This window comes from Heteronotia binoei, chromosome 1, assembly GCF_032191835.1.
Source record: "Heteronotia binoei isolate CCM8104 ecotype False Entrance Well chromosome 1, APGP_CSIRO_Hbin_v1, whole genome shotgun sequence".
Lineage (NCBI taxonomy): Eukaryota > Metazoa > Chordata > Lepidosauria > Squamata > Gekkonidae > Heteronotia > Heteronotia binoei.
The window spans coordinates 166,750,518-166,765,528 of record NC_083223.1 but is presented as its reverse complement, the minus strand read 5'-3'; the positions used below and the strand labels follow the sequence as shown (position 1 = coordinate 166,765,528).

General features: G+C 40.1%; 1 protein-coding gene across 1 annotated transcript in view; it reads right to left on the bottom strand.

Moving 5' to 3' along the window:
- KIF26B (kinesin family member 26B) overlaps positions 1-15,011 on the bottom strand; it is a 763,222-nt gene that overhangs the window by 257,613 nt on the left and 490,598 nt on the right. Inside the window, exon 5 of the mRNA XM_060243792.1 lies at positions 14,603-14,786. Within this exon, the coding sequence (XP_060099775.1) occupies positions 14,603-14,786 (184 nt within the window). The remainder of the gene's footprint in view (positions 1-14,602; positions 14,787-15,011) is intronic.

Below are 15,011 nucleotides of genomic sequence, written 5' to 3'. Positions count from 1 at the left end.
GATCCTTTGTCTTTTTTTGTCTTATATTTGCGCTAAATCAATGTATGTACACACACTGAGAGTGTGAATATTTTTATTGTTGACCAGTGGTTTTCGTAAATATTCCATTTGTACATTGGTACCAGTTGCTTAGAATCATGGAATCATAGAATCATAGAGTTGGAAGGGACCTCCAGGGGCATCTAGTAAAACCCTGCACAATGCAGGAAACCCACAAATACCTACCCCAAATTCACAGGATCATCATCGCTGTCAGATGGCCATCTAGCCTCTGTTTAAAAACCTCCAAGGAAGGAGAGCCCACCACCTCCCGAGGAAGCCTGTTCCACTGAGGAATCGCTCTAACTGTCAGGAAGTTCTTCCTAATGTTGAGCCGGAAACTCTTTTGATTACTTATATTGTAATCTCCAGGTGGAGGCTGAAGATCTCCTGGTATCACAACTGAACTCCAGAAACAGATCTCTTTCCCCCTGGTAGAAAATAACTGCTTTGGAGGGTGGACTCTATGGCATTATATTCAGCTGGGGCCTCTCCCCTCTCCAAAGTCTGGCTTCCTTAGACTCAAAATCTCCAAGAATTTCCCACCAACCTGCAGCTGGCAACCCTAGTCAGGACTGACCCCAATGAGTTTTCCACCAAAGGCTATAATAGGCTTGGAAAGCCCCCTCCCCCTGCCTTTTACTGACAAAACCACACTTGGTTGTCTAGGAACAGCGACTGAGGGAAAAATGAAGGCAGCTTCTCCAGTGACCCAGCCTTAAACACAGGACTCAATATTCTCTTTCTTTCTGTCTCTCTTTCCCTCTCACTCTCTCTCTGTACCAAGAATAAAATGTTGTTGTTCTGCTTCCAAAGGGTGCCTTTTTTTGTCTATGTCTCTCTGGCTGCTTGGTTCCTCAGTGAAGGAGGGGGAGGAGCCCACAGCTAAATAAGGGAAGGTTTTCTGTGGCTGTTTCTCTCCTCCTCCCCCAGCCAACAGAGGGAAGGCTTCCTTTATCTCCTCTGCAAAGTAGTGCCAATCAAGGGAAGGCTTCCTGTGGCAGTTTCCCTCCTCCTCTCTCCATCAGCCAATCAAGAGAAGGCTTTCTTTCTCTCCTCCTCAAAGCAGTGCCTCCATCCTCAGCCAATGGAACACAACAGACCGTGAGTGGTGGTTTACGGGTCAATGGTTTATGGAGCGCACCCTGCAACCAATGGGAGAACCAGATTTGGCCACTACCACAGGGCTTTTTTAAAAATAATATAAATCTTTATTCAAAATATAAATTTTTACAAAAGAAAACTGAGTGTCATCTTACATATACATAAATGAAACTTTTCCAAAGTTGGGATGAGTCTTGAGAGTATTAAGGCTTAGGCAAGAATATACAAATATTAGTTATACCACATATAAGAAATAAAAGCAGCTATGAACCTTATTCGTGTTAAACATTAAACATTTCCAACATAAAGTAAATTAAAAACACATGTTTAATAAATATTGTTAATTACTTCCAGTTGAAAGGCATAACGTTTGTCCGATGCAAGATAATCTAGATATGGGGACCAAGTTGTAAAAAAGGTGGACTCATAAAACTATGGGCATTTTTGCACTGACCTTAATCAGCAGCGACGTCCCTCTTCACCGCGCAGGATCTGCGCGGATTTCGCACCAATTGCTGCGGAGCACCCGGAAGAGCCGCAAAGTCCCGCGGCTTTTGCGGCGCAAATGGAAACTGGTTTTTGGCGGCGCAAAAGCCGAGGGACTTTGTGGCTCTTCCGGGTGCTCCGCAGCAATTGGTGCGAAATCCACGCAGATCCTGCGCGGTGAAGAGGGACGTCGCTGCCGATTAAGGTCAGTGCGAAAACGCCCTCTGAGTGCTGCTGCTTTAATGAGTCAGTAATTTTATCAAGCACACACATTTCCTGAACTTATATTTGCCAGTTGTCTGCTGATGTTTTGAAGATTTCCATTTCGATGCTATTTCCAAACGTGTCGCTGCACATAATTTTTCTAGCAATTTGTAATTGTGAAAGTTTTCTAAATGGCATGTCCAAATATTTAAAATAAAATCAATAAAATATTCAAATTTCAGAGGGCTATGAGCATGTAGAATAGTATGCAATTTGCTCTGAATAGATTTCCAAAACTTTTGAACTTGGTGGCTTTGCCACCAGCAGTGAAGCTGGTTCCCAACTGAGTTGCAGCTGTTCCAACAATTTTTGGAGAAAGAACTATGCATATGGTGGAGTTTAATAGGGGTAACATAACACCTAGAGACTGTTTTAAATAGTTGAGTCTTGATTTTAATATCTGGAGCTGAAAAAGTATGTGACTTCCATAATTTTTGCCAGTTATCTAAAGGTAGGTTACATCCTAAATCCTTATGCCATAGTACTGTGTATTTGGGAGCTTCAGAATGGTATACTGAAAGTAAAATTTTATAGAGGGTGGATATAACTTTTCAAAGATTTCAGGTTTTCACGGCTGGTAACATCGTTAGGGTTTGTAGAATCTTTCGGGATCAAGTGCCGTGTTCTACTGGAGAAAGTTTTCCTTCCAGACACTCAATGCACAGCAGCCAAGAAGGTCTGAGTGCCTGCTCCGGCTGCAAAGCCACTGAGGATGTTCTCCGCAGCTGAGAACGAAACGTGTGGAAGGAAAACTTTCTCCAGTAGAACACGGCACTTGATCCCAAAAGATTCTACAAACCCTAACGATATAACTTTTCTTTGGAACAGGTGGGAATACCACAGGGCTTTTAGTATATAAAGGATATTGAAAAGAATGGATGTTCCCCCATACAATATAGAATTAATGTTTCACCTCCAAGTCTTCCACTGCATAGTTTTTGAGTCTCTGATGAGGTATCTTTATGGGTACTTTTATAAATAATAAATCGTTATGAATATATTTAGCCTTGCTAGACAAGAGTAATTATAGTAGAATTCTTTTTTTTATTGACGTATCATTCATGTAACTGTGGCAGTCTATGACTCCCTCAGATTTCATTAGTTGAGTTTTAATTGTATTGTCATGATCTCTTGACCACCTAAAAGCTTCCTGCTGCCACCTGTACTGAAATAAGTACTGAAATAAGCCCAAATTTCCTTTCCTCATGCTTCTCTCTCTCTGCTCCTTCCTTGATCCCATCAGACTTGCTAAAGCAAATGTCACTCTTGCACTGTCCCATAACAGGTGAGAGCAAAGGTTTGGCAATGGCACCAGGGAAGAGGCAGAGGAGAATGTGTAGTAGCATCCTTTTTCACAGGTGCAATCTAACAACCTTGTCTTGTGGATGCATGTTTTAAAATCCCATAGTTAGCTAGTTAGTATGTTGTATTTTACATTATGGGTACATAATAAAAGATAATAAAATTAACTTGAAAAGTCTTGATATCTTTTCACTCTTAGGACTAACAAACATTCCTTTCCTCACAGTTATGTTCTCTTAATATTGAAGATTGTAAACCTGATCTGAACGTAGCCAACTGCACCTCGTTGAGGACATGCATGCATAAAATTTGAATAATAGATTTTAATTAAATGCTTTGAAATGTTTACATTTATTGTAAAGCTTCTCAATATCCTAATTTAAAAATATTTATCTATTTATATCATAAGTACCGGTACATTATACAGTTCCAGTTCCAGTTTGCTTGGTATATTTTGAACACAGTTTAATGATTTGTCAAGATTTAAATACCTGTGGGAAAGGTTATTACAAATTAGGAAAGTCATGATCAAAGAGACTGCAAATTATAAGTTGCTTGTAGTATGATGCTGACTAAAGATTGCAGACCTGGAATTCTCCAAACCTAGGAACCCTACATAACATGCCCTGGGTTGTATTACAGGCAAGTATTCACTTAATCATACTTTCTCATACTTTCAAAAATTCCCCTCCTCCCAAGTTCTTAGACCTTTTCTTTTGTTATTTGATTCTTCTCTGCATGTGCCTATGAGGCTTTCTCAGTGGAACCTGACAAGATGGTGAAGCTGCTGGAAATTTTGCTGGAATAGCTATTTAATAACAGAGACTAATGATCCAACTGAGTCTATTGATTCAGCCGCAAGGTCACTTGGCTTTACACTTTCTTACAGACATTGGCTTCATCTTGGCTAAATAAGCAGTTGGTGGTGCATTGGAGAAGATCTGAAAACTTGATATATCTGCAGCAGTTGGATTTGAGTGCAGTACCACCTTAGAGACTGACAAGATTTTCAGGGTATAAGCTTTTGAGAGTTACTGATTTTCAGGTTATAAGCTTTTGAGAGACCCTGCACTCAACTCCAAGGAAGTGGAGGATGCTTCTGAATCCTTCCAGGGAGCTGCTGGAGGAAGACCATTGAAGCCTCCCCCAACCCAACACCATGGGAACAGCTCCCTGCCTTTCCACAAAGTCCAGGGAAGGCAGGCAAGGTGAAGCAGGCAATGGCACAAGAGGGCAGAAGCTGCAGCTAGAAGAAGCAGCATGAGCAGTGCAGTGATTAGCAGGGGTCCTGCCAATGATCTACATTGGAAAGCTGAAGACCAGCCAGCAGCCAGCTCCCAGGAGTTGGAAGTAGCAGCAGGAGGCAGTGAAGGTGATGGTGAAGCCAGGGACCTGCACCTTGCAGATAACTGGACCAAGAGAAATTTCTTTGGAATAGAAGGGGAGGGAACAGTGGCCTCCTTAGGCTTGGAAGGGCTGAAGGCAAAGCCCTTTAAGTCAGTTCAGGGTGGACGGGCAGGGGAGGCTGGGTTCTCCAAGCTGGATTCCTCTACCGGCATCCCATTGGGCTACAAACCCACCACTCCTTCAGGCACAACCTCTGAGTTAGAGAGATTGGGGGAGAGCCAGGGAGGATGGGCCAGACCTCACTTGAGGTGCAGAAGGATAAGCTACTGGTGGAAGCAAGACAGGGAGAAGGATGTACAGAGAACCTCCCCCCCCCCACTCCTTTGTGAGGCATTTCTTAGGGCAAAACCTACAAAAAGAGGACACTGGAGAAAACAGCAGCTCCAGACTCTGGCAAGATCCTGGCAAAACCAGTCTATTATTTGGAAGATGAATCTCAAAATGTTGCATTTGTGGAAGAGGGAGGATTCTGTAATGAAATCCCATGTGGCTGTGATACATGAGTAAATAGAACAACCATCTGAGCAGGAATAACTGTGCAGGAGGATCTCATCTAATAAGCTACCTCTAAGGTGGGAAACTTTGACATGGCTAGCCCTGCACCATGATTGTGGTATTTAATTTTATCTATTGCCTTTTTAGTTATTACTTATTTTGCAATTTTATAAGGGAGCTGTTTTTATTATTGTAATATTTTAAATTTTTTCTGTGAACTGCTTCAAGAACATGGCTAAGAAGTGAAAAGCAAATTCAATCAATCAATAATCAACTTCTGAGAAATGCATAGTTAAAGATTTAAAGCTTTCCCTAGGTTGAGGGCATTTTAGATCATTCCTAGATATGAGTTATGCTTAGTTTTATTTTTATAATTTTTATCAATTTTAACTACAAAAAGAAGAAGCACAAGCATAGATACATAAAGAGGGGAAGGGGTGTGTACAGAATGGGAGACACAGAAACAAAGAAGAATACAAATATATCAGTTGTAATTCTACCTCCAAATAAAATACCCAATTCTTTCTACCTGCAAGTTCTCCATATATTTTACCATCTTAGTCTTTCATTATAATTTTTTTTACTGGACTATTACTTGAAATACAAGTCTAAACAATTCTACTTCAACACATATAAGTATAAAAAGAGTCAGAGCAATCTCAACGCAAAACTAGCTGGGTAAGCTTAACCATATTGAAAGCACAGACTAACTTGTTAGTTTGACAATATCATCATTAAAATAAGCGTATAAAATTCATATCTTTATCCTTAACAAGCAAAAAAACACCCAACATTGTAATTTATCTAGACAGTAATTTTTATAGACAGTTTCTCCAGAAAAGCATACTAAAAGCAAATCTGCCAGGTTGCTAAGTAATTGTGCTGTCTGCCTTCTTAACATTCGATCCAACTCTTATATCTTTATAGCTGTAGGAAAAGCAACTTAATATAACCCAAAAATCTCACTTAGCCTTTAAAAGTCACATATCTATTCTTATTAAGAGTTCCATATCCAACTACCCACAAAGAGAGGAAGAGACAATTCAAAAACCCTTCTTCCTAAAAAAATTCTATCTCCTAATTTATGGCTAAGATGCACATTCTCTCTCCTTAATACAATCTAAACAAATGTCTTTATCCTTAACAAGCTAAAAATAGAACACAATAATTTGTCTATCTCATTATAGACAATTTCTTCAAACAAACATAATGGAAGCAAATCTACTAAATTAGAAAATAATTGTGGTGTCTGCCTTATTGATTCAAATTAACTATATATTTGTATAACATTTTTGTAAAACTTTTCCATCTTTAAAATCTCTCTTACCCTTTTGAAATCACATATCAATTCTTATTAATAAATCCCATATCTAATTGCCTACAGTGGAAACAACAATTCAAAAATCTTTCTTCCTCAAAGCTTTCCACATCTTAGTTTTGCTGCTTAATTCAACCATATTAAAAATACAGACTAGCTTGTTAATTTACCTATATCGTCATTATAATAAGCATAAGAAGCAAATATCTTTGTTAAAAGCAAGTTTACCAAATTACAAATTAATTGTGCTGTCTGCCTTCTTAAAAGTTAATCTAAGTTTTACATAAAACATAAGTTTTACATAAGTTTTACATTTTTACATAAAATTCTTTTCAAAACTTTTCAATCCTTTAGCTTTTATGTCTATATTACTCTAGGCGAAGCAACTTATTATAGCCCAAAAAAAATCTCACTTAGCCTTTTAATATCGCATATCAGTTCTTATTACAAGTTCCATATCCAGCTATCCATGGAGAGAGAGCTAGTTCAAAAACCCTTCTTCCTAAAAAATTTCCACATCATGATTTTCTGGTTAAGATGCACCCTTCTTTCTCCTTAGTGCAGTCATCCCTCTCAGAAGAAGTGTGAAGAATTCTACAGCCTTTGTTCCTCTCGACAGAACTTCAGTCAGTCTCCATTTCCGGTCTTTCTTTTTAAGTGCGCCATAGGGTTCCACTTTAGTTTTCTTTTGTTCATTTCCCAATGGATCACTCTCCGTTTTCCATTCCACAGACGTCACCAGGTTTTCTTTAACACTCTGCTCGTGTAGGCTTAAGATTTCACTAGCTTTCACCACAAAAGCTCCCATTTGTTTCTTAAACAACTCTGTTAATGAACCAAGATCCTGCTTCAGAGAATATAAACTGCTCAAAATGTCTTTTTTATAAAAGATTTCGCTTGGCAAAGCCATTTTTCTCTGTCAACAAACTCAGTCTATTCATCCAAGTTGAAAACTAGCTCAGAGACCCAGATAGTCCATCCTTCCCAATCTCCTCCAGCTGGAGTTTGAGTGTTAGCATTTCAATTTCAATCAGACGACAAAGAGAGATCTCTCTAAGATATATCTCATTTTGTTCAGACCATATTATCATCAAATAATAGTATCTTTAACAGATATCCAATTATAGTCTGGGTCAAATTTAAGTATCTGTATTCAGATTAAATCAAATTATTTCCAATGTTTAAAAGTGTTCTTTAAATTTTTGAATCCTCATTACAGGGAAAGTGGAGATGTAATCGACCTAATTCCCTTCCTTTGAACTGACCTGCTTGTTAAGAACATAAGATACAAAAATACAAAATATTGTGCAAAAACAAACACTCTTGATTGGTGTATACAAAATTCTATTGTCATGAAATGAACAGCCTACAACAGTGGGCATGCATTCATACAGTATAAATAGACAACAAACAAAAGTCTCAAAACAATATTCCAAGAAGGACCCCACACAGTCTCTGAGTTTTCCAAACAGAGTACTAAGACTCAATAATAAAGTTCCACAGGAGTCCCTCCGTTGCTTGTTGACTTCTGAAGGAAAACATCTAGCCTTCACGCAAACCCCGGCTTTGATTGCGTTCCGCTGCTCCTTCAGCTTCCTCGTAAGTCAACTGAAACCTCCAGCCAAGTTCTCTCTCAAACGCCAATCAGACGACAAAGAGAGATCTCTCTAAGATATATCTCATTTTGTTCAGACCATATTATCGCCAAATAATAGTATCTTTAACAGATATCCAATTATAGTCTGGGTCAAATTTAAGTATCTGTATTCAGATTAAATCAAATTATTTCCAATGTTTAAAAGTGTTCTTTAACTTTTTGAAGCCTCGTTACAGGGAAAGTGGAGATGTAATCGACCTAATTCCCTTCCTTTGAACTGACCTGCTTATTAAGAACATAAGAGCAGCCACGTTGGATCAGGCCCATCCAGTCCAACGCTCTGTGTCACACAGTGGCCAATATATGTGTGTGTGTGTGTTTATATATATATATATACACACACATATAAACACACACACACACACATATATATATTGGCTAATAGCCACTGATGGACCTCAACTCCATATATTTATCCAATCCCCTCTTAGCTGGCTATGCTTGTAGCTGCCACCACCTCCTGTGGCAGTGAATTCCACATGTTAATCACCCTTTGGGTGAAGAAGTACTTCCTTTTATCGGTTTTAACCTGACTGCTCAGCAATTTCATTGAATGCCCACGAGTTCTTGAATTGTGAGAAAAGATATAAGTTATATCAGAAGAATAGGGAGGGAAGGGTTGGAGGTGGGGTGGCTCTGAATGTCAGAGAGGATATACAATCCAGTAAAACTGAGGTCAGAGAATTAGATTCCCTTTTAGAAATGCTTTGGGTCAAAACAGAGGGCCCAAAAGGAAATCTAACTATGGGAGTTTGTTATCGCCCACCAAATCAAAAGATAGAGGATGATTATAATATGATGGAAGGATTAAAGATAGCGGCTAAACGAAAAAACTGTGTCATAATAGGTGATTTTAACTACCCGCGGATTGATTGGGTCAATATGTGTTCGGGTCAAGAGAAAGAGATTGAGTTTCTTGATGCTCTCAATGACTGTGCTATGGAGCAGATGGTCTCAGAACCTACCAGGGGTGGGGCGATCCTGGATTTGGTCCTAAGTAATGCCCAAGACTTGGTGAGAGATGTAAAAGTGATTGCACCGCTTGGGAGCAGTGACCATAACGTTATTGATTTCACCATTTGTATAAATAGGGAGTTGCCTCAAAAGACCAGCACAACCATGTTTAACTTTAAAAGGGGTAAATTCTCTGAGATGAAGAGGCATGTGAAGAGGAAATGGAAATAAAAGGTAAATACAGTCAAAACCCTTGGGAAAGCTTGGAGGCTATTTAAAACTACAATCCTAGAAGCTCAGATAAAAAATATACCACAAGTTAGGAAAGGCACAAACAGATCTAAGAAAAGGCCTGCATGGTTAACAAACAAAGTAATGGAAGCTGTAAAAGATAAGAAGGACTCCTTTAAGCGGTGGAAAGCTAGTCCAAGTGAGATTAATAAAAATTTCTTCAAATATATTAGAAGCAGGAAACCAGCCAGGGAGGGAGTAGGGCCCTTGGATGATCAAGGGGTAAAAGGATTACTGAAGGAGGATACGGAAATGGCTGAGAAGCTGAATGTATTTTTTGCCTCCGTCTTCACTATGGAAGATGAGAAGTGTTTGCCCACTCCAGAACCGCTGATTTTGGGAGGGCTATTGAAAGACCTGATTTAGATTGAGGTGACGAGAGAGGAGGTCTTACGACTGATAGACGAATTAAAAACAGATAAGTCACCAGGCCCAGATGGCATATATCCAAGAGTTCTCAAACAACTCAAAGTTGAACTTGTGGATCTCCTGACAAAAATATGTAATCTTTCATTGAAATCTGCCTCCGTTCCTGAGGACTGGAAGGTAGCAAATGTCATCCCCATCTTTAAAAAGGGTTCCAGAGGAGATCCGGGAAATTACAGGCCCATCAGTGTGACTTCAATACCGGGAAAGTTGGTAGAAACCATTATCAAGGACAGAATGAGTAGGCACATTGATGAACAAAAGTTACTGAGGAATACTCAGCATAGGTTCTGTAAGGGAAGATCTTGCCTCACTAACCTGTTACAGTTCTTTGAGGGGGTGAACAAACATGTGGACAAAGGGGACCCAATAGATTTTGTTTACCTTGACTTCCAGAAAACTTTTGATAAAGTTCCTCATCAAAGGCTCCTTAGTAAGCTCGAGAGTCATGGAGTAAAAGGACAGGCCCTCTTGTGGATCAAAAACTGGCTAATTAATAGGAAGCAGAGAGTGAATATAAATGGGCAGTCTTCACAGTGGAGGACGGTAAGCAGTGGGGTGCCACAGGGCTCGATACTGGGTCCCATGCTCTTTAACTTGTTCATTAATGGTCTGGAGTTGGGAGTAAGCAATGAAGTGGCCAAGTTTGCAGATGACACTACATTTTTCATGGTGGTGAGACCCAGAGAGGATTATGAGGCACTCGAAAGGGCTGTGTTGAGACTGGGTGAATGGGCGTCAACGTGGCAGATGAGGTTCAATGTGGCCAAGTGCAAAGTAATGCACATTGGGGCCAAGAATCTCAGCTACAAATACAAGTTGATGGGGTGTGAACTGGCAGAGACGGACCAAGAGAGAGATCTTGGGGTCGTAGTAGAAAACTCACTGAAAACGTCAAGACAGTGTGCGTTTGCAATAAAAAAAGGCCAATGCCATGCTGGAAATTATTAGGAAGGGAATTGAAAACAAATCAGCCAGTATCATAATGCCCCTGTATAAATCGATGGTGCGGTCTCATTTGGAATACTGTTTACAATTCTAGTCACTGCACCTCAAAAAGGACATTATAGTATTGGAAAAAGTGCAGAAAAGGGCAACTAGAATGATTAAAGGTTTGAAACACTTTCCCTATGAAGAAAGGTTAAAACGCTTGGGGCTCTTTAGCTTGGAGAAACGTCGACTGTGACATGATAGAGGTTTACAAGATTATGTATGGGATGGAGAAAGTAGATAAAGAAGTACTTTTCTCCCTTTCTCACAATACAAGAACTCGTGAGCATTCAATGAAATTGCTGAGCAGTCATGTTAAAACGGATAAAAGGAAGTACTTCTTTTCCCGAAGGGTGTTTAACATGTGGAATTTACTGCCACAGGTGGTGGTGGCAGCTACAAGCATAGCCAGCTTTAAGAGGGGATTGGATAAAAATATGGAGCAGAGGTCCATCAGTGGCTATTAGCCACAGTATATATATGTGTGTATATGTGTGTATGTGTATGTGTGTGTGTGTACCCGCACACAGAGTGTTGGACTGGATGTGCCATTGGTCTGATCCAATATGGCTTCTCTTATGTTCTTATGTTTGAACTTATCTTTAAACTCAAAATCAGGAGAAGATGATAATTCAGAAAAATATTTCAATTGTGCCTCCCCCCTTAGATACCATGGGGCATATATATAAAAGGTCCTTCTCTCTTTAAGGCTGAGAGAGAGAAAATTGGTATAACAAAAGATAGAAAGAGAAGATAATAACCCTTGCTGGGCAGTTAATCCCAGTATTCTCTTATCTGATCTTGATAAATTTTCCAGGATACAAGGTTTTTTTTTTCCTTTTCCCAAGTTAAGCAACTTTTAAACACAAGATGGGGAAGGTGATGAGATATCTGCCTTGCAGGGGGTCCAGATTTTACACTTCTTATTTCTATTATTAAAGACTAAATTTGCCTAAGTGTCTTTTCTTTTCTAAAACAGCTAAAGAGGGTCAGCAAAAGTTTTCCTAGCCAAAATCCAGTGAAAGTTGCTAGGACAAAAATTCCTTGCAAAAGAGAAAACTTTGACTCGTAAAGATGTTGGCAATTTACTTCTCTTAAGGAGACTGGATTAGCTTTGTATCAGAGACAAGATTTTCTTTCTGATTATGAGAGGAGAAAATTCAAGCTCTGGGTGTTTCCTTATTTGCATGTCAAAAAGGTGATACCTGGAGTTTTCCATCAACTTAGTCAACTGAGCCGCCTAGGCGGGGAAGGCGGGATATAAATAAAATCTATTATTATTATTATAGTCACATAGTTAAGATTTTCAAATGACCAAATTTCTTCTTCCCTGGCTAGTTATGGATCTGATTTATAAAAGAAGACGGGTCTCTTTCTCTAAAGGCACCTGGTTGCTTGTGCTATAAGAGGAGAGACTTGAGGTGAAAATTTTCTTTCATTCTTAATGTCTCAGGGCACTGCATTCTAAAAAAAAAAAATATTATTCCTTTTGCCTTTTTCTGGTTCTGTTAAAGATTTCAAATTGAGTAAAGAGAAGAAGATTAGCATTCCTTCCCTAATGGGGGAAGGGCAGGAAAGGAAAGGTCCCCTGTGCAAGCACCAGTCGTTTCCGACTCTGGGGTGACGTTGTTTTCACAACTTCAAAACGTTTTCACAGCAAACTTTTTACGGGGTTGTTTGCCATTGCCTTCCCCAGTCATCTACACTTCTCCCCCAGCAAAGCTGGGTACTCATTTTACCGACCTTGGAAGGATGGAAGGCTATATCAACCTGGAGCTGACTAACTGAAAATCCTGCTTCCGCTGGGGATCAAACTCAGGTCGTGAGCAGAGCTTAGGACTGCAGTACTGCAGCTCTAACACTCTGCGCCACGGGGTTCTTGTGGGGAAAAGGGCAGGAGGACTGCAAATTTGCAATCTTTAACTTCCCTAGGCCAGGCTCCAATTTGGGGCTGATCTTAGGCACTCTCTGTACATGCTCAGAGGCCTTTCCTTGAGCCTGAAATTTATAGAACTGAAGCAGTAAATATTTAACAAAACTAGTTCAATCTCTCTTTCTCAGAGGCATTTGGTTCTGGCACTTTAAAAGTGAAAATAAAGGTAGAACTCTCTGAATCTCTCAAACCTGGCAATAAATTGTGTTTAATTTGCATCCTGGCTGCATTTTGAAAGAGCTGAACCTAAGTTCTTTTGGGCTAACTGTAATACAGTAGCCATGCACCAACTGAATTTTAGTGCGGAGATAGCTGAATAGCCTTAATTGGCTACATCACGAGAGTTCTTTGCCTAGCCTAACTGAGACTAGAGCCTATTATGCTAAACAGCCTCCTGACGTGATTCCATTCGGGGAAACCCTTGGGTTCCATCTGGACATTTGGACTCTGTATAATATCTAGCTCTCTGAATTAATACCCAGTTAGCTAGTTATATTGAACAACGCTATTTTGTATGGCTCACTAAAAGCAATGCTTTCATGCCTATTTTGTAAAATAAACTTTCTTTAAGTTTATTTTTGTGGTAATTTGTTTTCAGGGCCACCACAATCCGAGCTAAACTTACCCACTAGCCTTTGGAGGTGCCTACTACCAATTTGTGAAAACTGACTTGGGGAACTCCTTGCTGCAGTGGTGTGGCTTGGTTTTCTCTAGACTATTCCTAATAGGCAGAGGCTTGACTGGGGCCTCTGCGCTAAAGGATTTATCCAGTCTGGTGGCAACCTACCTTCCTGGTGTTTTGGGGGGAAATACCAGACTTTGGACCTTTGTTGGACTATCAGTTGGCAAGTCTGCTGACCCACCTCGGCAGACTTCGTCACACTAACAGAGACCTGATCTTTTGGGCAAGGCCACATTCTCTGCAGTTAGTTTTATTTCCTGAATGGGGTTGCCATATCCAGATAGGGCAGATTGCTAGAGATCTAGAAGGGAATCAGGCTCTGAGCTCTGACTCACACCAATCTTCCATTACCCTGCAGAGAAAACTGAGTCTGCAGCTTGGGACTTTGTGCTGTGATTCCAGGAGAACTCCAGGCCTCACCCTTGAGAACTGGCCTCATCTAATTTTAGTCCAAATCATTGCTTTTCTGTTTCTTTATTTTATTAAGGGGAGAGAGGTCTTTGTTACCTTACAAAGCCAGGTTTCTCTATTCTAAGAGACATTCAAATTTAAAAAGTTAGATTTTTCTTGGGGGGGAGAGGTTTAGGGACAAAGAAGCCTTGTTCCACCATAGATTTTCCCTGTTTCTGAGATATGATAATGATAATGATATTGGATTTATATCCCACCCTCCACTCCGAAGAGTCTCAGAGCGGCTCACAATCTCCTTTACCTTCCTCCCCCACAACAGACACCCTGTGAGGTGGGTGGGGCTGGAGAGGGCTCTCACAGCAGCTGCCCTTTCAAGGACAACCTCTGCCAGAGCTATGGCTGACCCAAGGCCATTCCAGAAGGTGCAAGTGGAGGAGTGGGGAATCAAACCTGGTTCTCCCAGATAAGAGTCCGCACACTTAACCACTACACCAAACTGGCTCTCCTAATTGTCTAAATTGTCAATGTTTCTTCTCATTTTATGTACAATTCTTGCTTGCAGCAGCTATACCAGTGTTATAATGGTATTTTCAGGAAAAAAAATGTAAAGTGTTAGCAGAAGGTTTATGTTTCACAAAACAAGTATTGAAGTACCAAGAAAACTGGAGCTTCCCAGTATATGTACAAGAAAATGCATACATCTAAGAAAATGCATAGCTGCTCATGTGTTTGTAAGTGGCACAGCCACAGCAAATATTTTTGCCATATAACTTGTGAATTAGCCCTTGATCTGTGTGGAAAGAGTTTTCTTTCCTAACAAGAAAAAAAGGTGTTAGTCCCTACCTTGCCCAGTCCTGGAGTGTCTTTCACTTTGTTGACTGCCCTCAGCAAACAAGGTGGAGCAGGTGGTGGGGAAGTCTGTAGAATAGTACTGAATCTAGTAGCAAGCAGAGGCGACTCAGAAACAGAGGATGTGGATGGCCTGTGTTTCTTCTTTTTGGAAGACAGGTTCAGCTTCTGAGCAGCTCTGTAGAAGAAACAAAGTCAGAGGAAAATAAAGACTTCCAAAAAATCCTGTAAAGTGCATTTGTCTTCAGATATGATCATGGGCATCAAAAGAGCCACACCTTTTGGTCTGATCCTCAGTTATAATCCAAAGAACGCTGTCCTAAGAGCAAGCCCCACTGAACAAAAGGTAATTTACTGCTTGATAGACCTGTTTAGGATTGCTTCCTGTGTAATTTTTTTGAGA